This window comes from Megalobrama amblycephala, linkage group LG2, assembly GCF_018812025.1.
Source record: "Megalobrama amblycephala isolate DHTTF-2021 linkage group LG2, ASM1881202v1, whole genome shotgun sequence".
NCBI classification, from domain to species: Eukaryota; Metazoa; Chordata; class Actinopteri; order Cypriniformes; family Xenocyprididae; genus Megalobrama; species Megalobrama amblycephala.
Window position 1 is genome coordinate 19,109,218 of NC_063045.1, and position 22,784 is coordinate 19,132,001.

At 38.1% G+C, this 22,784-nt stretch overlaps 3 protein-coding genes and 1 pseudogene across 4 annotated transcripts; 2 read left to right on the plus strand and 2 right to left on the minus strand.

Annotated features, from left to right (window-relative positions):
• The first annotated feature begins 99 nt into the window (after nucleotides 1-99).
• axdnd1 (axonemal dynein light chain domain containing 1) lies at nucleotides 100-9,217 on the plus strand. Its single transcript, XM_048164866.1, has 25 exons — nucleotides 100-552; nucleotides 908-1,080; nucleotides 1,152-1,255; nucleotides 1,347-1,449; nucleotides 1,536-1,621; nucleotides 1,719-1,775; nucleotides 1,991-2,099; nucleotides 3,482-3,603; nucleotides 3,689-3,829; nucleotides 3,912-4,016; nucleotides 4,137-4,257; nucleotides 4,802-4,903; nucleotides 4,993-5,159; nucleotides 5,249-5,318; nucleotides 5,423-5,657; nucleotides 5,739-5,955; nucleotides 6,150-6,243; nucleotides 6,948-7,147; nucleotides 7,235-7,325; nucleotides 7,437-7,538; nucleotides 7,627-7,710; nucleotides 7,822-7,935; nucleotides 8,022-8,113; nucleotides 8,192-8,322; nucleotides 9,045-9,217. The coding sequence occupies exons 1-25, from the start codon at nucleotides 459-461 to the stop codon at nucleotides 9,170-9,172; spliced, it is 3,042 nt and encodes a 1,013-aa protein (XP_048020823.1). The 5' UTR covers nucleotides 100-458; the 3' UTR covers nucleotides 9,173-9,217.
• A 6-nt stretch (nucleotides 9,218-9,223) lies between these two features.
• Nucleotides 9,224-20,218, minus strand: LOC125251883 (podocin-like). Its single transcript, XM_048164984.1, has 9 exons — nucleotides 20,082-20,218; nucleotides 11,561-12,058; nucleotides 11,378-11,481; nucleotides 11,188-11,260; nucleotides 10,638-10,720; nucleotides 10,130-10,333; nucleotides 9,998-10,053; nucleotides 9,843-9,921; nucleotides 9,224-9,752 (listed from the first exon to the last, which is right to left on the minus strand). Exons 2-9 carry the CDS (start codon nucleotides 11,868-11,870, stop codon nucleotides 9,486-9,488), a joined length of 1,176 nt encoding a protein of 391 aa, XP_048020941.1. The 5' UTR covers nucleotides 11,871-12,058; nucleotides 20,082-20,218; the 3' UTR covers nucleotides 9,224-9,485.
• Nucleotides 17,331-19,777, plus strand: LOC125251900 (tudor domain-containing protein 5-like). 2 transcript variants are annotated; one of them, XR_007181097.1, is made up of 4 exons: nucleotides 17,331-17,846; nucleotides 18,083-18,319; nucleotides 18,804-18,934; nucleotides 19,609-19,777. XR_007181097.1 is itself a non-coding variant. In XM_048164996.1 (4 exons), the coding sequence occupies exons 2-4, from the start codon at nucleotides 18,091-18,093 to the stop codon at nucleotides 19,734-19,736; spliced, it is 501 nt and encodes a 166-aa protein (XP_048020953.1). In that variant the 5' UTR covers nucleotides 17,340-17,846; nucleotides 18,083-18,090; the 3' UTR covers nucleotides 19,737-19,777. The 2 variants fall into 2 exon arrangements, 1 of the variants encoding a protein (XP_048020953.1); XM_048164996.1 differs by having other exon boundaries at nucleotides 17,340-17,846; nucleotides 18,791-18,934.
• LOC125251876 lies at nucleotides 19,788-22,710 on the minus strand (annotated as a pseudogene).
• Between the last annotated feature and the right edge of the window lie 74 nt (nucleotides 22,711-22,784).

Sequence of the window (22,784 nt, forward strand, 5' to 3'; positions counted from 1 at the left end):
CACCTTTTATTCAATTACTGAAAATTATTTTTAATAGTTTTAGTTTTAGTTAGCAGCGGCAGCGACAACAACAGTGGCCAGCAACCAGTTTAGGCTTTGTTTGGCTGCCATGACATCAATGACCTGCTAAATTATTCATAAAACAACTTATGAATATTTAAAAGGCTTAATTTTACTACAGGGAAAAACGTATGTTAGCGAGAGAATAAAAACTGTTTTATCAAAGTAGTCTCTACTACAGGTTAGTGTCTCGAGTGTGATTTTGTAACTGTGGAAAGTTACATAGAGACGCGACGCGTCCATGGCAACAAACTTTTATTAGCTGCTCTATTGGAGTAGGAGCTCGTGCACAGTTGTGTGAAGCGTAACGGCAGAAGGTTTAATGTTTTCGCGCGTTTGCGTCTTTTCTGCGGTTATATGTGTGTAAATAGTTTCCAGCGAGTTTAGACAGTCTCAGTATGTCGGTGTCTGTCAAGTGCAGCCCGTCTCCTCCGGATGGAGCAAAACCCGAGAGTCGCCGGACGAAGAGATCGACTACTGCGGTCAATAACAGTGAGGAAACTCGATTATCTATGATCAATAATAACATCATCCACTTTTTTCCTTTGTTAGACTTAATATTTATATGTTTGTATGTTTATTTTAATGCCACATCACCAACTTTTAATCTTAATATTTATATTCATTTATATTCATAATATGATATTCATTTCAGCTTTATTCTTTGTTATTTTTAATGTCTACTTAAACCTTTTTCTTAATAGCCTATTTATTTATAAATTTATTAATGTAATATCACCAAATTACTTTTTTATTATTCCTCCTAATACTCATTTACATATGCCACACATATACCTTTTTTGTTATTCCTATTTATTTGTTTTATTTATGTTATTTATCTGTCTAGTGGCCACAGAGCTTCCTCAGGTGAGGGAGAGGACACCTATAAAAGACGGAAGCAGCCTTCAAGTGTGTGACGATTTAATTCCAGACGAGCTCCTTGCAACTCTAACATCCACCGCATGTCCTCAAGACAGACTCGGACCCCTCCGATTAACCAAAACTCCTAAGGACTTCAAGGTTTGTGGCCCTTGAGTACCTTTCAGATTGTTTCTAGTAACTGAATCAGCTCTTTTGACCTCTTTCACCAGGTATGTTTAATGCACCGCCCGGATGCAGTGTGGCACCATCCCTCTAGACGCAAGAAATACCAATACTTTCTTAACCAGCCGACCTCTCTGACTGGAGCTGGAAGGTTGGAATGAACAATTACACATAACATATACGTTTATCCATAATACACTGAGACATTTTCTAGCTCACTGTGTTTGTTTGAATCTGAACAGAGACATATCCTTTCTCTGTGATGCTCTGGTGTCTCAGAGGGACCGAGTGTCTCTCCCACCAATGGCTGAACGAAGCTCTGCTCAGTTTCAAGGAGATCACAATGCAAGTGACAGGAGAATAACCTGAATTTGACGCACACAGTGTCTTTGTACATGTTGTAACTTCATGTTGTTATTTTTGGGTTGAAGGACGTGAGTTCACTGGAAACTTTAATCCCAGAAGAATATCACATCATAAAAAACAAAGGCCTTAAGGGACTGCAGTGCTATGATGAGTAAGTGTGTCTGCTTTTGTCAGTAAGAATATCTATCTTTTTATACTACAGCTGAATGTTTGTGCTTTATGTATTTAAATTTTTTTTTTTTTTTTAGCAAATTCACAGTTCTCCTAGAAGATGACAAGAAGAAGCTAAGAGTCTTTCCATCCATGTAAGTTGCTCTAACATATTTGTTTATTCATTCATTTATTTGTTTTTTTATGTATTTAAAATTCATTCATTTTAAAATGATCAATATTTTAAATATTTATAATATTTTCTATACAACAACTAGGAAGACATGTGATATGCATGTCTAATTTTTCTTTATTTATTTGAAATTATTGATATCAATATTAATACTTGTATTTCCTAAACAACAACTAGGAAACCAAGTGGTCGTCTTGAGGTGATGCAGTTATTGAAGGTGATGGACAAAATGTTGGAAAAAGCAGGTGTCAATCAAGAGCTTCAAGAGCTAACCGAACTCTCGCAGGTTAGTTTTTAGGGGTTTTTAAAAGGGCTCATGACATGAGATCAAATTTTCTTTGATCTTTTTACATATAAGAGGTCTTTGTGCCATTAAAACATCCTGCAAGTTTCAGCTTAAAACAACATGACAAATGGAAGAGTGAAAGAACATTCGCTTTGGCATGTCCAGTTTAAACAGATCATTTACGTCTCTGTACAGACTTCAGAAAGATTGGAAACAAGTGGATGGTTTATTTTAATGGCGTCCTGGATTGCGTTGATGTTTGTTCGGAGCATTTTGTTTTGTAAACAAGGCAGAGTGTAATGGAGAATTTGCAAAGAAACTTTTGTTGAAAGATGAAGCAGCCAGCTGTATTGGATCTGACAGCAGCTGCATCACAAACCATAAATTATTTCATAATGCTTTATCTGTAAATGTCAGCTTTATGGATAATGTTTCCAATACACTTACTCACATGCAATAGCGAGCGGGCGTTGATTCTGTTTCCTATGCGTTATCAAAACGCATAGTGTTATCAAAAGTACCGACTGCGATACCAAGTCAGTACTGAAATTTTAAAAATGATTGCATCTGTAAACACCTCTGATTGACCCTTGTGTTCACTCACTCATCAGATATGTCTGTGATCAATGATCAACGCTTCAAAAACATGTTGTAAATAGTCATCAATGAAGCTCTTCACCGAGCGCTTACACAGATACACACGCTCCTGCTTTCAAAACACTTTCAAATTCAAACACTTCTTCAGCGCGTTGATCATTGTAGCCAATCACATACATATCTGATGAGAGCGTGAACACAATGGGCAATCAGAAGTGTTTATGAATCCGCTCAATAGCGCTCAAAGCGTCACATTTTTAAAATTTCAGTACCAACTTGGTACTTTTGACAACACTACTGTGCAATGACGTTAGCCAATCATAACAGTGGCTGTTTACTGACAAGCCTTAAAGGAGCCGCCCTTTAAAAATTGATCATTTCAGACAAAGAGTCAGAATGAAGGTTGTTTTCCCCATATATACTTGTTTTTTGTGCAAAAACCGTTAACATTGTAAGTGAACAACCTCAAGGAACATATTAAAAAAAAAAAAATCCATATCATGACCCCTTCAAGTGTAAAAAATGTAGATGAATCATTATTCAGATTCTTGTAGGTTTGGTATATTAACAATAATGATTTCCACAACTAAAATATAGTCACCAAAATGCCTCTCTTGAACATTGGACATGTTTTTAATGGTTTTAAAAGCAAACAATTTAATAGGATTAAACAAACAAATCATTCAGATTCATGTAGGTTGGTAAATTAAGAATAAATATGACTAAATATAATGATTTACAATAATAGAAAAGTGTATCTTTACAGAATATGTATTGTGTTTCAGGTTGAAAATTTACTGGAGCTGGTTCGAATTGAGCAGAACATCTACAACATAGTATTCCACGAGCTAATCCGGCAGGTCAGCGTTGAATGTGCCGAGAGGGGTCAGCTCCTTGCCAAACTCAGGTCTACATCACTGTTTTACCTCTTCTTTTTTTTCTCTCTGTGTTTTCATTTGAGAGTGACCTCACTTCCTATTCCACTTGTTTAGGCAGAGATATGTGTCTCTACTCGACCGTATCCCACGGCAGGTGAAGGGTCTTCACACAGAGACCTTAGCACAGAAGGCTCTAGACCGCCGGCTCACTGAAGAGATCATTCACTTCAAAAGCTCCATTGCAAAGCTTAATATGTACGCTTAACACAACTTAAAAATTGACAATTGAGTGTGATTTTTATTCGTTTCAACCTTTTGTATATTTAACCTGTAAAAGGGAACTGAGTTCTTTGAAACAACATGATGAGAATGTGTCCAAAGAGGCGGAGGAAGCCAAAGAGGAGCTTGCTAAAGCCCTGGAGGAGTCACAACGCAATGCAAAGTGCGTGAATTAATCATTAAACCTGTTTATATGTGTGAACATAGTGTTTACTACCGATTCACATTGATTCATTGAAACTTTATATATCTGTCTGGTTGAAATAACATTCATTTTCTGCAGTATTGTAGCAGAGTACCATGATCTTTATGAGCTGCAGAGGAGGAGACTTGAAGGACAGATGTCCCAGCTATATGATGAAAGAGACCTCTGGAGAAAAGCCACCTACAGTCTTGCAGTCAAGGTGATCTTTTGTGACATTCTCCTTGACATGTTAAGGCACCCGAACACTACAAGATAATCGGGCCCAATTCTCCCCTTCTGACAATCCTAGGTAAAGTCCCGATTATCTTGATGGTTCTTCAGATTTTCCTGTGATGTGAGGTGTGTTAAGAGTGATTGAATCTGCTCGGAAGAACATCAGGTCCGCACCGATCTCAAATCCTAAATATCCAACATGTTTAATATTTACGATCACAAATCCTGTTGTGTGGGGTAAACCCCAATGACAAACACGCACGCAGTCTGTAGATAGTCATGTGGAACGAAACGATACCAAATCAAAGCGAGCTGACGCAAGACGGCAGCATAACAATCTCCACAACTATCCAAATTGTTTTCTTTTATTTCCGCAAATTTTCTGTAAAAAAAAGTCCATCATCGCCATGTTTTCTTATCCATCGCCGCCATGTTTGTTTACTCTAAAGTCACTAACTCACAACTGACAGAATCAAATATTGACAGAATTTATAATATTTGAGTCTAAATGTCTGACATATTTCTTTCAGATTATAAAGATGAATAAACTTTATCTGGTCAGACGGCTAAATATTAGTGAGCAGACCTGGGCCAAGACTGCAGATCGTTTCATTGGTTTTCTAACAACAAAGGTACAAACACTTACAATACCTCTTAACTCAGTCTGTCAAGACCTTAACATGTAAACTAATGGTTATATTCATGTTACTTTTATTCATAGGACTCTGAGGATGTATCCCATATCATGGAATTGACTGACCAATGGAAAGATAAAATGACCAACTTCATGAAGAATCTCAGAGAGGCTGAAAGCAACCAATGCGAGACCATCAAATCTGTCAACGCTAACGTCGACAAGTGGCACAAATTTTATGAAGACAGATCAAGGTCAGTGAAGCAAATTCTGTTTTTTTTTTTCTTTGTATTTTTTTTATTTATTTTTATTGACTTTTATGTGCTCTCTTATGGTTTATTAGGAACCCTAATATGAAAGTTAACAAGTCTTCAGAAGATGAGCTGTCTCAAGACCTGAAGCAATGGTCAAAGGTTAGCAATACTTTTTTTTTTATTTCCTACTCAATTATCTTTGTAAAATTATTCCACTTTCCACTTTAAATGTAAAAATTATAGCTATCTATGTCCAAATATAGGTGTTGACACAGCAGTGTGAGCGTTATGGAGGCGAGGACCTAGTGTCTGGTCAGGAAACACTTGAAATGTTAACAAACCTACAAGAGTCCTGGATTGAGGTTTGTCTCCAGCTCTTTAGAAGACACCCTGGTCCAGATGGAGTGCCACCTAAAGGCCAGGAGGCCATGAGGGAGCTGGCAAAGACCATAACTGAACTCCAGAATCAACTGGGAATCCGTATCAATGGAGAAAGTGGTGAGAACCAAGGCCTTTAATTCCTACATAGTCTTTTTTTCTCCAGTGGATAACAATGTCTGCTCTTGGTTGTTACTGCAGGTATTCACGCAATGCTAATGTTGCTTATTGAAAGTATGGAGTTCTGGTCAAGAAGGTTAAAGGCTTTGAGTGAACTTCCAGAGGAGCAGTCTTTGGGTGATTCGCTTAAGTTGGAAGAAGCTCTCAGAAACATGATGAATCTGTCTGAGGAGGCTCTTCTGCTAGTGGACAGCACACAGTTAGAACGTGACAGGGCTAAAAAGAAACCCCACACCAAGTAAGAGAGATGCAAGGGACAAACATTATAGCTATCTTAAAAACCTAGTGCGTACCTTGCTATCTACTGGTATTACTTGGTAAAAGAAAGTGATTAATACATGGCTAGAAACTTGGAACAAAATGCATGAAACACAGAACTTGATTCATGTTTCTGGTTAAACTGTCCAATTTCCCTGTATGTACCTGTGACAGGATTGAATTGGATGATGTCTTCAAGACAATGAAGGAATTCATGTTCTCTCAAGAAAACTTTTTCGACTGTGAAAATATGAGGCTTCGTGATGAGGTACAACCCAGGCCTGTGTAACGTTTCTTTCATGCCCTAAAGCCCGGAACACACCAAGCCGACGCCGACAATCTAGTGGCGATGAAAGCAGACTGCGGGGTTGGCTCACGTTGGCAGCGTCTGGGTCCAAAGTTTCCCTGACACACCAAACCAATGCTCGACACCCGACGGCCAATTAGTGCGTTCGTTCTGCGCCTGCGTAAGAAGAAATTCCTTTCCATACCAGCAGTAGCTGAACAGCCAATCAGAATGATCAGATGGCCCGACTTACTGACGAGCTCCGACGCCAATGAGGACCAACTTCAGCCAACAGTGCAGAACACACTGAGAAAACTTAGTCGGCCGATGAACAAAAACTGCCCGGCGGCAGGGTGTGTTCCGGGCTTAAGTCAGGGTTCCTGAAAGTCACCTCACTGCAGAGTTTAACTGACCTGGGTTTGACAAGACAAGCATCATCACTCATAGCTTAGGGCAGGACAGCTGTGTTTCTCAAAAGCATTGTAAGCCAATGGTCTCTACAATCTACTTATGCTTTTGGGAAATGCAGCCCTGCACATTTAGAGTAATCCTGAAGACCTTGATTAGCTGGTTCAGGTGTGTTACCTAAGATTCAAGTGAAACTCTGCAGTAAGGTGGACTTCCAGAAGCAGGAGTGGATGCCCCTGCCCTAAGCCATGAGTAATGATCTCATGTTGTATTGGCAGGTAACTTCACTTCACACTAAGCTAATTCGCTGGATGGTGGACCTTCTGCTACTAATGGTGCCAGTCCATTCGGATGAGCAGGAACCTTATCTTCCAACGCCCGAATTGAACTTCATAGTGGACGTGTCTGTTGAGAAGCTGGAGGAGGATGCTAGGAACCTCTCTGTGAAGCTTGACTACTTTTCCAAGTATATCACAAGGTAACCTCACTAAACTTAATATCTTGAGAGGATACAACTTAGCTGGTTGTAGTTAAGCAGAAATTCATTACACAACTTGTCCTGGAGCTCTTGTCAGGCTATTGTAGAGGAGGCGATCCGGAAGAACTCAACTCAGGATGACACAGAGAATGAGTTGAACCAACTAGCCAAACTTCAGGTGCTTAGCAATCCCTCTGATCATCTCAATTATGATCTCTTTCTTGAGTAGCAATACAGATTGACATCCCGCCCGAAATGCCATAATGTCTTCTGCACTGTGTTTGTTCAGAAAGAGTGTGGTGAGTGGGTGGACACCTGCCGGATACTACTGACAAATGTGAAGGGAAGCCTGGTAGAGCTGCAGTTGTCTGAAAAAACTGTAACACAGCCTGTGAGTGACATCAGCATGGACTCTCTAGTAGAATACAGCAATGCTAAGTAGTACAAAATTTGAATAACTTCCTTGTACATCTTCGTAGCTTGAGCAACAACCAGAGGAACCTACTGAAGAAGAAGAGGAGCCAGCCATTGGGCCTTATTCTTTCCAAAGAGCTGATGAATATGTAACTAACACTTTTTCATATAAGCTGTTTGCTTACTAGGCTTATAGCTAGCTTGGTCCAATGGATTAGCACCCAAGAACAGTATTAATTGCCACCAAATCACCTCCACAGGGTGATGAAAAGGCCAGCAGACATGACAAAGATGGCTCAGTTATCAAGCTAGTTGGTCATGATGGCAATATCATTGAGAAGAACTTAGGAGAGGACACCGTTCAACTTATAGGAGTGAGTGTACCGTATCGTCTCATTGTGATCAGCTTCCAATCTACATAGTGTAAAGCATTAATCATGAAAATTCTCATCTTTTCTAGACTGAAGAACTTGTGCTGTCTCCTCACACTGAAAATGCCCAGGATGCCTTCAAATCATTAGAAACAGTGAGATCTCTTCAGCAAGAGCTTCTGTAAGTACTAGCATTGTGATTTTAAATTTCTCTTTAATGAGATCTATAGTTCTTCTCTACATAAGCTATATTTTCCAGAGAGGTAGAGACGCGAGCTATCAGTGCAGAGGTACGAGCGTTAAAAGCAGAGGAAGACCTGCAGGCAGCTCTGGACAAGATTCAAGATCTGGAGAAACAGCTACAGGCTCGGCCCAGTGTGGAGACCAAGTGTAAGTGTGTCAGAGGCTACCATTACACTTCAGATACCGAACAAGACTGAAGGTGCGGTCACATATTTTGTGGGCACAAAAGTCCATTGTCTTTTGTCTGTTGTCAAAAGTGTAACTATATATGAATCACTGCTTACACAGAAGGAAGTTTTCCCCCCAAATTCCCAGTCATGTATATTAAATTTGGATTTTGCCTATGAAAATTTGCCGAACAACGGTAAACGTGACCGCACCTTAATTTGTGTTGGGAGATCTTTTTAGTTGGGCTTTAAAGTAATTTCTTCCAATTTAAACAACATTTCACCCCTTATTAAAAATAACATAATTGCCATGTTGTAACCATGTGCTGCATCCACACCATTAGGTGTCAGTATATAGCAGTGTTGCCAAGTCCGCGGTTTTCCCGCAGAATTGGGCTACTTTAACAGTGTTGCCGCAGGTTGTTTTTCATGTCCGCGGGTTGAAGCAACCCCAATAATGTGATATTTAGCACTTGGAATGCTACTTTTACCTGGGGAACCCCGCCAAAAACGTAGTTGGGCTGGTTTTGAGAAGCAATTGGGCGGGTTTTGCTGTGAAAACCCTGGTATATAGTTGATAGATGGTCAAATAAGTAAAAAAAAAATAAAATAAAATTGATCTTTTTTTATTAAAGTAAGTGGTGTATATATGATATGAACGGACCTATTTCTATTTTCTGCCTATATATTCCCTTTTGACAGTGAGCAAGAAGAACGTTACACCAGCACCCAAGACACCCAGCACCCCTGTCGCAGCTTCTGAAGCTAAGACAAGAAGTCAGAAACCTGAAGCCAGCCCGAAACTGTCCAGAGGCACCAAGAAACACTAAATTAATAAAAACAATACCGGAGCTCATGTGGGACAAAATAATAGACACATCTGTGTTTGAAGTGTACTTGTATTGCACGTATCATATCACATTATCATTAATGAATAAGATTACATTTAACAGTGTTATTAAATTATAGTGCTTTTTAAAGATTAACTTTAAGTGAATGTTAGAAGACGCATGAACAAACAAATATCAACCCATACTGATAAATTGAAAAAATCTTGAATATTGGCCATTAACCAATATAGTACCAATATATCATGTATACCTACATAAAATTCATAAGTAAACACTGACAATCATGTTGTATTTACATCATTGGTGAGTCTTTGGTACCATCTTCGGAGCTGTCACCTGCCACCAGGCCTTGATTAGCAGGTCGGATCAAACTGGCGAAGTCGATGGACTGGGTCAGGACATCAGGAGGTATGTTGAGGACCACAGCGGGCTGCTCTGAGCGCAGACTGTGGAGGAGCTGTAAGAGTCGAAGGTGCACGACCAGCGGAGAACCAGAGAGAGACTCCACAGAGGACTTCAAAGCCTCACAAGCCGCCTTTTCTCCTTCTGCCGCGATCACCTGTAATACAACGAAGCGCAGTGGTTATACAGCGGGGTTGGTAGCTAAAGGGTTGTAGGTTTGAATCTCATTTTGCACACGTGCCCTTACTTTGACTTGTGCCTGACGTCTTGCTTCGGCCTCCACAGCAAAGTTGTGTTGGAGCTCTGGTGGAAGACTGATTTCCTCTCTGCAACAGTGGACATACGTTATGAGTAACTTGATGGAACATCCTTTGGAGTTTAATCTGTTATTTATGTACTTACATTTCCGCTCTTTCCACTTTGATTCCCCACCTGCAGGTTATCGAATCTAAAGTGGCCTGCACAACAAATGAAAACTTCATAAAAACTTCTTATTTCAGGCTCTCATGAGGTGTTGTATCTGATGTGGTCTACCTGAATCTCCTGGGCCATCCGTTTCCTGTCCAGCAAAATGTCAGTGAAGGCATGATGGGCCAGTATCTCTCTGACGGAGACCTGGGTCAGAGCCTGCAGCACATCTGGGACACCGGCGAGGGATGAATAACACACAGACACATTCTCGATACAATAGTAACACACCGCACTTACTTCGGTACACACCAGGTCTTTGGTTACCACCTGAAGATGTAATGACATGTGTCATATGGCTTGTTAAACAAAGGCGTTTATTCTTTTGCATTCTTTGGCGTGACTCATGGTGCACATTTACATTTTATCAGTTGTTTTCCCTGTTTTTTGGGGGGGAGGGGGCTAGTTTTTTATTAACTGCCTCCCTCATGTTTATATATGTGTCTCAGTGGGATGGTATTTGTCGTAGTCGGCTTTTTAGAGTGCACTTCATTTAATGACTCGGAGGTTGTCTCAGAAAATACAACACAAACTTCCACATGCAGAAAATATAAAGGCTTTTTTGTTACATTACCGTGTGAGGAGGGATCTTCAGTATCTTCAGACGAATGTCCATTATATTGCACACATCCAAAAATGGAAGATAAAACATCAGCCCTGCAGCAACATTAAACATGCTTGTAATAAAATGCAAAAATATTAAATTATTACAATAATTTTAAAATTATTTATTTTTAATATTAACATTAAAATGACATAATAAAATTATTAATATCAACACTAAAATATTAAAGTAACAATTATTGCTAAACTGATATAAATTTTTTTTTATTCAAATAATTATTAATAGTGCTGTCAAATCCATTAATCACATCTAACACATAAGTTTGTATATATATATATATATATATATATATATATATATATATATATATATATATATATACACTATATATTTACAAACTTAGATGTTATTAATTGCAATTTTTTGATTTAACAGCACTAATTATTAATAATAAAATATTTTAAAATTAGATGTATTATCAAAATTATTATAACATTTTTCACATAAAAACTGCAAATATACTATATGTAAAAGTGTTCATATGTAAATAAAAATATACCAGGGCCCCTGGGTCTCTTCTGCAATAGATGCCCCAACCGAAATATCACAGCTCTCTCATGTTCTCTCACAATCTACAAATAAACAATTTTATATATGATAACTGTTATAAGTGATAGTTATTAGAAATGAACTGAGTTACCAAATAAAACTTAATTTGTAATATTTAATCCCAAAAACTGAAAGCATACCTTCACACAGAACCAGATTGAAATAGGAAAGAAGAAGATCACCACGGACAGGACCAAAACAATGAGAAGCAGCTCACAAACTCCAAGGTATCTCTTCTTCAAGCCTTTTGAGAAAAATGAATGATGAGTGACAGAAGAACCCAGGTTCTCCATCTTTTTTGAGATTTTCTTGTCCAAACTTACCTTCTCCAGGCCCCTCAGTCTCCAATAACCCCAATAACTCCTCTCGATCTTCTTTTATTCGCTCCCTCACGCTGTCTACATTTACAACCGTGCTGCTGGAGATGATTTGAGCCTCTTTGGCTTCACCACTTTCTTTTTCTTCAGTTACTTCTGGTTTTTCTTTTCTTTTGTGGGGCTCTTGGAGCTTGACGGATTTGGATGCTTTGGTTTTTCTCTCTTTAGCAGAAGGTGATGGCTCCCTCTTTGTCTGTACAGATCTTGGAGAATGATGAGATGTTTCTGCTCTTTTCTCCATCTCAGCGAGAAGCATCCAGTGATCAGTAAGAAAAGCATCTGTTGTGAGGATTCATCTGGTGTGTGACCAGCTCCTGCGTTCTGAAGGGGAGTATCTCTTTAGGCCTGTGCAGATTTATGAGGATGGGGGAGTGTTTGAACTCTTCTAATGAATCTTTCACAATGGTAGCCTGACGTGACGTGCCATTTTTTTTGTCCAAAGGCCTTAATAATAATAAAAAACAAAGATGTGACATCCAAAGTATGTAATGTAATACAACTAGGTCTCTTTTATTGAATCAAAATGGTTTTAATTATATTTTGCTACATATAAAGGTATTTTAAAGATTTTGAAGTGTCAAAAGGTCACTGTCCAAAGGCCAATACAACCATTTGATTTGTAATTAAAATATCTTAAAATGTAATAAATGTATATATTTTTTATTCTGCCATGATTTTATCACATCATATATCAACATGGTGCAAAAATGGTATTAGAATTATGTGTAGAAGTCGTTGCTTTATTATGAGAAAGAATGTCCCGAAAAATGAATTTCATTTATTTTATTCGGAGTAACCAATATAAGGGACCATTTTGGATCAAGTCATGCGGTCAGTATCAGTATCATTTTAACTATTTTGAAAAATTAATGTTTTCACTTGCTCAGACGCATGTCCCCAAACATCAGGTTATTCGGTACAACCGATATAAAACATGGAAAATGTTGTAATATTTTAAAAACTTGTACTAAATATAAAATGTTTGATTGTCCTTTTGTTAACTAGCTATCAAGCTAACTTGCTAGCTAGCTAGATATCAGTCTGTTAGCATTGTTTGAAAATATCATCATTCGGTATAACCAAAAGTGTCATTCGGTAAAAAAAACGAAATTTTGGTTAAACCGAATGACTTTTTTGGTCACAAATTTGTAAAATTTGTAAAAAATGACTAAGGGAGTGTTAATTGATTATAAAAACTCACATAATCTCATTGTTAAAACTTAATAAAACTTTAAAATTAATTATATCTCCATTATGTTTTTTTTGTACACTTTTAAAAACCTTATTTGTCAATGACTCATTTATTAAAATAAGACAATTTTATACATTTTTCTTTGATAAAAATGTAGGCTATTCAGTTTACTACTAATAGAAAGACCATCGTGTGTGTGTGTGTGTGTGTGTGTGTGGGGGGGGGGGGGGGGGGGGGGGTGGGTGTATTTTTAACGATAAAATAAACAAATAAAACAACTAAAACAATATATACAAGATTTTTTTTAAATAAACTATTTAGCAAAATCTGACCAAATCAATTTGTTGCTAAGTCTGACTCTTTTTTTTTTTTTTTTTTTTTTTGGCCAAAAGATTCAGTTTATTTAAATATAAGTTAACAAATACTATCATTGGCTTTTAAAAAAATTATGTAAAAAAGATGTTTTAAATAAAAAACAAACTAAACAACACATGCATGTGACGTGTTTTTAACACGTGGCTCCGTCGATTTTTATCACAATTTGTATAGTTTTATTTCATTTAAGTAAAATGGAAACTTTAAAAAGTACGGAGCCCCTAAAGGGACCTTTGCAAAAATAAAAAAATGACGGAGTTTCGCGTGCTCACGAGATACTTTCGCGTGCGCACGAGATACTTTCGCGTGCTCACGAGAAACTTTCGCGTGCGCACGAGATACTTTCGCGTGCTCACGAGATACTTTCGCGTGCTCACGAGATACTTTCGCGTGCGCACGAGATACTTTCGCGTGCTCACGAGAAACTTTCGCGTGCGCACGAGAAACTTTCGCGTGTGCACGAGATACTTTCGCGTGCGCACGAGAAATGTATTGGGTGAGCACGAGATACTTTCGCGTGCGCACGAGAAACTTATGTCGTGCGCACGCGTTACAATTTCCGGTTTGTGTATACTATAACCTACTTCATTTGTGCGTCACTGCCTATGAAGAATGCCAGAGTATGGATGCACATAAACTAATAAAGATCATGAAAATTAAAGAGAAAATGAGAGTGGATGCACATGAACTAATACAGCTGTATTTGCTCAAAATCTGGCTTTCTTAGACCAGATCGTCTAGGATGAATCCTACGGATAAAGAAAATGTGAGTATGGATGAATTAATAAAGATCTATTTGCTCAAAATTATAAAGAAGAAGATGGTATGGACGCACATGAATTATTAACGATCTATTTGCTCAAAAATATGCAGAAAATGCGAGTATGGATATGCATACACTAATAAAGATCTATTTGCTCAAAATTATAAAGAAAATGCGAGTATGGATGAATTAATAAAGATCTATTTGCTCAAAATTATAAAGAAAATGCGAGTATGAATTAATAAAGATATATTTGCTCAAATTATTCATGAAAAAACATTGGTACAGTAAAAATGATGAAACTTTGATTCCAAGAATCGCGCTATGAAATGGGCTCAGTGTTGTCATAATGCCATGTTTAATGGTTCATGAAAAATATTGGTACAGTAAAAATGATGAAACTTTGAATTTCGTTAGGGCAGTAGGCCATATTTATATTTTCCCATGTAAAAATACTGGAACTGTAAAATGTAGGCGTACTAAAATTTCATATTTCACAAGATCAAACGGCCCTTTATTAAACCAATTTGTCGGATTTAACGCATCCTTACAGGTGGCAGAGAAATGCTTATTTTCTCCATTCAATTCTAACAGCGCTTATATGGCGTTATTTTACTGTCAATTGTCGAGAGCACATTATTGTGACGCGAGAGCATATCAATGTAATGCGCGAGCGCAAATCTGTCCACTCGCGCGCGGATTTCCTCTGCTCTCGCGCAAATCTGTCCGCTCTCGCGCAAATCTGGACGCGCGCGCTCAAATATACAGTGCTCTCTTATGAACTGCCTCTCCTCTCGCTCAGATATTGCGTGTGCACGCTCAAACTGTTTCCTGCGTGCTCAAACGTGTCCTGCGCGCTCAAACTGCACATGTGCACTCACGAATCTCTCCGTGCTCTTGCAGAAATTAATTTGCGCTTTTGGATTAAACGCTGTCAAAAGTTATAAACCAATCAGAAGAGACGACTGATCCATGAAAATGCTACGTGGAATCTTATTGGCTGAGAGTGAACTGCGCCTGGAATTCTTTCACAAAAATATATATTTTATTTCTTTACAATTTAATAATATTTATCAAATGTAACCTAGTCTAACTGCATCACATTACAGGTCAAACCCCTATTTATCTAAACAAACAAACAAAAAATGTTTCTTAAAGTTATTGTGGTCATACGTTTTGTGTTGAATTTAAAAAAAAAAAAAAATAGGTAACATTTTACAATAAGGTTTTTATTTGTTAACATTAGTTAATGTATTATCTAACATGAACTAACAATGTGCAATACATTACTGTAATTATTAATCTTTGTTAACGTTAAAAATACAGCTGTTTGTTGGTTGTTTACTTCACAGTGCATTTAATAATGTTAACAAATACAACGTTTGATTTTAATAACGTATTAGTAAATGTTGAAATTAACATTAACAAATATTAATAAATGCTGAAGAAGAGCAATTCATTATTAGTTAATGTTAACTAATGCAGTTAAATAATGTTAACGCAACCTTATTGTAAAGTATTACCAACAAACATCTTCTGATTTAAGACCGAACAAGATCAGGGTCAAATCGTCATTCCCTTAATACTTAATGTGGAGATCACATATACCACCATAGTCAATTTCTTTTGAGGTCTGGTATAAAACATGACATACAAAACTACCTAAGCTCTTGTGTATGCACGATTAAGCAAAAGAACGCGATCTTATTCCTAAATGACAACGATTCGGTTATGTCTATTAAACCTTTTGAAATTACAATCATACCAGAATATTTAAACCTGCTTTTGCATTGCTGCTGAAAGCAGTGGTCATGTTAGCTATATGTTTTAAACAGCTTCACAAAGTGTTTTCAACAACATACTATTGCTACATCTGTGTTGCAAACATTAAATAATAATGCAAGTATTGCAATAACAATTTATAGTCTGAATATACACTGATTTCAGCAATTAAAATAAGTAGCTAAATGAATGTTGAAACTAATGTTGTTACACTGTTCTGCCAGTAGGTGGTGACCAGTGACTGTTAAAATGTATTTGATGTATCAGAATCATTAATTCCAGACCTCAAAAGAAATTGACTATGGTGGTATATGTGATCTCCACATTAAGTATTAAGGGAATGACGATTTGACCCTGATCTTGTTCGGTCTTAAATCAGAAGATGTTTGTTGGTAATACTTTACAATAAGGTTGCGTTAACATTATTTAACTGCATTAGTTAACATTAACTAATAATGAATTGCTCTTCTTCAGCATTTATTGAGTGAGTTTGAGCGCGCAGGACACGTTTGAGCACGCAGGAAACAGTTTGAGCGTGCACACGCAATATCTGAGCGAGAGGAGAGGCAGTTCATAAGAGAGCACTGTATATTTGAGCGCGCGCGTCCAGATTTGCGCGAGAGCAAAGGAAATCTGCGCGCGAGCGGACAGATTTGCGCGAGAGCAGAGGAAATCCGCGCGCGAGTGGACAGATTTGCGCTCGCGCATTACATTGATATGCTCTCGACAATTGACAGTAAAATAACGCCATATAGGGCCCGAGCACAGATGGTGTGAGAGGACCCTATTGGAATTGCTTAGCCAATTATTATTATTCTCCAAAATGAATCGCATTTTTGAGGGCCTAAACGTTCTCAAAAACTCATGATACTTTGCACACGTGTCAGAAGTGGTGAAAATTTACATCTGATATGGGTTTCAGAATTAGGTGTGGCAAAATGGCTCGATAGCGCCACCTACAAAATTTCAATTAAGCGCCCTTCGTGCTACGTTTCACGTACAGTTATGAAATTCGGTAGACAGATGTAACAGCCCAATACTTACAAAAAAGCCCCTGATATGGGTTTCAGAATTAGGTGTGGCAAAATGGCTCCATAGCGCCACCTACAAAATTTCAATTAAGCTCCCTTCGTGCTACGTTTCACGTACAGTTATGAAATTCGGTAGACAGATGTAACAGCCCAATACCTACAAAAAAGCCCCTGGGGTGCAAGGTTTGTAAACCCAACAGGAAGTGAGATATTTTGAATTTTCTCTACAAAATGTTGGCAGTTTTTGCCATTTCCACATGTTGTACTTTAACGAACTCCTCCTAGAGCTTTAATCAGATCAACATCATATTTGGTCTGTCTAATCTAAAGGCCTTTGAGACATTAAATTGCGAAGATCTAGAGTTTTCACTGAAGGGCATGTCTGTGGCGGCCTGGCAAAGTTCGATGTTTCGCCATGAAACAGGAAGTTGTTGTAACTCAGGCATACGATGTCTGATCTGCCCCAAACTTCACATGTTTGATAATAGTCCTGGCCTGAGGACATCTACATGGCAATATTCGGTTACGGTCAAAGCGCCACCTGTTGGCACTTTGAAATGTCTTGGCTATATTTCTCCTGTATTTACTCACTTGCATCCATGTCACCCCCTGTTCACTGTTTTCCTGATGCCAAAGGGTGGCGGTGAGCCCGGGTGCGAGGGCCCTTTCATCGCTGCTTGCAGCTTTAATTTTTTTTATTTTTGCAAAGGTCCTTTTAGGGGCTCCGTAAAAATTACACTACTAGTTTAAAAAATAACGTGAATTAAAGTAAAAGTATACCACAGAAACAATTTAAACTCAGAAATGCGGTCTCAGAACGAGCAGCTTGATCGACTGCTGATAAAGCACGTGCCACATGAAGCCTGCTGTATCTGCCCACAGAGACGCTAATGAAATACAGTTTCACCTGCACTTTTAAAAGTTCATCTCGGAGGATACTTTTGACTCGGAGGATATTTTTGACGTCCGCTTAGCTCCACTGACGCCTCCATTGAGTGCACCTGTGATGCAAACTTCGCGTTTGTTAAGAAACGTGGCCTGTCGTGTCATCTGCACGGAACGATATAACGCCTTTGTCTTGCACAAAAGGTAATCAGTTGTCCATAAAAGACAATAATATACATATAAAGTATGCTTTTAAAGACGTTGCGTTAAAGCAATATTGTCAATAAGCCTAAATAACAATGAACAGTGATTTGTTTTGTCTGTTATTATTTCGCTGGTTAGCTCGTGTGTTGACATCACGATGAACCAATATTTACTTTAAAACTGTCATATTTTTGTCAGCTGTTAGTAAGTACATTCTGTCCCACTTTTGTTTTTAGCTGTGAGAATGACCCAAGATCAGCTTCTCACGGGTTTGAAGAAGGATGTCCGCTCTCTCTTGGTCTCAGCGAAGCATGGCTTGACCCCTGAGCAGCTCAAGAGAGACTACCAGACCATGCTGGGCTTCCCCATTCCCCTCAGACTACTGGGATTCAGAACTGTTTTGGATATGGTCAAGGAAATGCCGGATGTTGTGCACTTGGAGTACCACCTTGATGGCAGCATCATTTTAAAAGGTAATATCAGTATTTTTTCCCTTTTGTTTGCTGGTAAATCATTGTTTGTGGCCTAGAGAATGTCTATACTGTATATTAATGCTAAAATTTCTTTTAGATACCATTTGTATGATTTGCTACATGCTATTGATGGTCAGAAGTGCTTGGTATTAGGGGGAGGGGCTTTCTCAGTCTAGAGAGCATTTCATTGGACAAACATTTGAATACGCCCCTGAGTGCAAGATGAGTCATCAATACTTTTGCTTCCTTTTGACTTTATATCAGTTAAAGGGATACTTCACCCAAAAAAAATGTAAATGTTCTCATCATTTACTCACCCTCATGCCATCTCAGATGTATATGAATTTTTTCTTCCCGGACTGGAACACGGATTTAATCTTTTAATTTTAAATTTTTTTTTTTTTTTAGTGAGGAAAAATACTAGTATTGTAAACGTATTTAACTGTAAACTATAGTTCTTCTCTACATAAGCTATATTTTCCAGAGAGGTAGAGACTCGAGCTATCAGTGCAGAGGTACGAGCGTTAAAAGCAGAGGAAGACCTGCAGGCAGCTCTGGACAAGATTCAAGATCTGGAGAAACAGCTACAGGCTCGGCCCAGTGTGGAGACCAAGTGTAAGTGTGTCAGAGGCTACCATTACACTTCAGATACCGAACAAGACTAAAGGTGCGGTCACATATTTTGTGGGCACAAAAGTCCATTGTCTTTTGTCTGTTGTCAAAAGTGTAACTAAATATGAATCACTGGTCACACAGAAGTAAGGTTTTCCCCCCAAATTCCCAATTGTGTAGATTCATACTTAAATTTGGATTTTGCCGAACAATGGTAAACGTGACCGCACCTTAATTTGTGTTGGGAGATCTTTTTAGTTGGGCTTTAAAGTAATTTCTTCCAATTTAAACAACATTTCACCCCTTATTAAAAATAACATAATTGCCATGTTGTAACCATGTGCTGCATCCACACCACTAGGTGTCAGTATATAGCAGTGTTGCCAAGTCCACGGTTTTCCCGCAGAATTGGGCTACTTTAACAGTGTTGCCGCAGGTTGTTTTTCATGTCCGCGGGTTGAAGCAACCCCTGGAATGCTACTTTTACCTGGGGAACCCCGCCAAAAACGTAGTTGGGCTGGTTTTGAGAAGCAATTGGGCGGGTTTTGCTGTGAAAACCCTGGTATATAGTTGATAGATGGTCAAATAAGTAAAAATTTTTTTATTAAAGTAAGTGGTGTATATATGATATGAACGGACCTATTTCTATTTTCTGCCTATATATTCCCTTTTGACAGTGAGCAAGAAGAACGTTACACCAGCACCCAAGACACCCAGCACCCCTGTCGCAGCTTCTGAAGCTAAGACAAGAAGTCAGAAACCTGAAGCCAGCCCGAAACTGTCCAGAGGCACCAAGAAACACTAAATTAATAAAAACAATACCGGAGCTCATGTGGGACAAAATAATAGACACATCTGTGTTTGAAGTGTACTTGTATTGCACGTATCATATCACATTATCATTAATGAATAAGATTACATTTAACAGTGTTATTAAATTATAGTGCTTTTTAAAGATTAACTTTAAGTGAATGTTAGAAGACGCATGAACAAACGAATATCAACCCATACTGATAAATTGAAAAAATCTTGAATATTGGCCATTAACCAATATAGTACCAATATATCATGTATACCTACTTAAAAAAATTAGTTGTATGAAACTGTTCATGACTTCATAAGTAAACACTGACAATCATGTTGTATTTACATCATTGGTGAGTCTTTGGTACATCTTCGGAGCTGTCACCTGCCACCAGGCCTTGATTAGCAGGTCGGATCAAACTGGCGAAGTCGATGGACTGGGTCAGGACATCAGGAGGTATGTTGAGGACCACAGCGGGCTGCTCTGAGCGCAGACTGTGGAGGAGCTGTAAGAGTCCAAGGTGCACGACCAGCGGAGAACCAGAGAGAGACTCCACAGAGGACTTCAAAGCCTCACAAGCCGCCTTTTCTCCTTCTGCCGCGATCACCTGTAATACAACGAAGCGCAGTGGTTATACAGCGGGGTTGGTAACTAAAGGGTTGTAGGTTTGAATCTCATTTTGCACACATGCCCTTACTTTGACTTGTGCCTGACGTCTTGCTTCGGCCTCCACAGCAAAGTTGTGTTGGAGCTCTGGTGGAAGACTGATTTCCTCTCTGCAACAGTGGACATACGTTATGAGTAACTTGATGGAACATCCTTTGGAGTTTAATCTGTTATTTATGTACTTACATTTCCGCTCTTTCCACTTTGATTCCCCACCTGCAGGTTATCGAATCTAAAGTGGCCTGCACAACAAATGAAAACTTCATAAAAACTTCTTATTTCAGGCTCTCATGAGGTGTTGTATCTGATGTGGTCTACCTGAATCTCCTGGGCCATCCGTTTCCTGTCCAGCAAAATGTCAGTGAAGGCATGATGGGCCAGTATCTCTCTGACGGAGACCTGGGTCAGAGCCTGCAGCACATCTGGGACACCGGCGAGGGATGAATAACACACAGACACATTCTCGATACAATAGTAACACACCGCACTTACTTCGGTACACACCAGGTCTTTGGTCACCACCTGAAGATGTAATGACATGTGTCATATGGCTTGTTAAACAAAGGCGTTTATTCTTTTGCATTCTTTGGCGTGACTCATGGTGCACATTTACATTTTATCAGTTGTTTTCCCTGTTTTTTTTTGGGGGGGAGGGGGGTAGTTTTTTATTAACTACCTCCCTCATGTTTATATATGTGTGTCAGTGGGATGGTATTTGTCGTAGTCGGCTTTTTAGAGTGCACTTCATTTAATGACTCGGAGGTTGTCTCAGAAAATACAACACAAACTTCCACATGCAGAAAATATAAAGGCTTTTTTGTTACATTACCGTGTGAGGAGGGATCTTCAGTATCTTCAGACGAATGTCCATTATATTGCACACATCCAAAAATGGAAGATAAAACATCAGCCCTGCAGCAACATTAAACATGCTTGTAATAAAATACAAAAATATTAAATGATTACAATAATTTTAAAATGATTTATTTTTAATATTAACATTAAAATGACATAATAAAATTATTAATATCAACACTAAAATATTAAAGTAACAATTATTGATAAATTGATATCAATTTTTTTTAATTCAAATAATTATTAATAGTGCTGTCAAATCCATTAATCACATCTAACACATAAGTTTGTGTATATATATATATATATATATATATATATATATATATATATATATATTACACTATATATTTACAAACTTAGATGTGATTAATCGCAATTGTTTGATTTAACAGCACTAATTATTAATAATAAAATATTTTAAAATTAGATGTATTATAAAAATTATTATAACATTTTTCACATAAAAACTGCAAATATACTATATGTAAAAGTGTTCATATGTAAATAAAAATATACCAGGGCCCCTGGGTCTCTTCTGCAATAGATGCCCCAACCGAAATATCACAGCTCTCTCATGTTCTCTCACAATCTACAAATAAACAATTTTATATATGATAACTGTTATAAGTGATAGTTATTAGAAATGAACTGAGTTACCAAATAAAACTTAATTTGTAATATTTAATCCCAAAAACTGAAAGCATACCTTCACACAGAACCAGATTGAAATAGGAAAGAAGAAGATCACCACGGACAGGACCAAAACAATGAGAAGCAGCTCACAAACTCCAAGGTATCTCTTCTTCAAGCCTTTTGAGAAAAATGAATGATGAGTGACAGAAGAACCCAGGTTCTCCATCTTTTTTGAGATTTTCTTGTCCAAACTTACCATCTCCAGGCCCCTCAGTCTCCAATAACCCCAATAACTCCTCTCGATCTTCTTTTATTCGCTCCCTCACGCTGTCTACATTTACAACCGTGCTGCTGGAGATGATTTGAGCCTCTTTGGCTTCACCACTTTCTTTTTCTTCAGTTACTTCTGTTTATTCTTTTCTTTTGTGGGGCTCTTGGAGCTTGACGGATTTGGGTGCTTTGGTTTTTCTCTCTTTAGCAGAAGGTGATGGCTCCCTCTTTGTCCGTACAGATCTTGGAGAATGATGAGATGTTTCTGCTCTTTTCTCCATCTCAGCGAGAAGCATCCAGTGATCAGTAAGAAAAGCATCTGTTGTGAGGATTCATGTGGTGTGTGACCAGCTCCTGCGTTCTGAAGGGAGTATCTCTTTAGGCCTGTGCAGATTTATGAGGATGGGGGAGTGTTTGAACTCTTCTAATGAATCTTTCACAATGGTAGCCTGACGTGACGTGCCATTTTTTTTGTCCAAAGGCCTTAATAATAATAAAAAACAAAGATGTGACATCCAAAGTATGTAATGTAATACAACTAGGTCTCTTTTATTGAATCAAAATGGTTTTAATTATATTTTGCTACATATAAAGGTATTTTAAAGATTCTGAAGTGTCAAA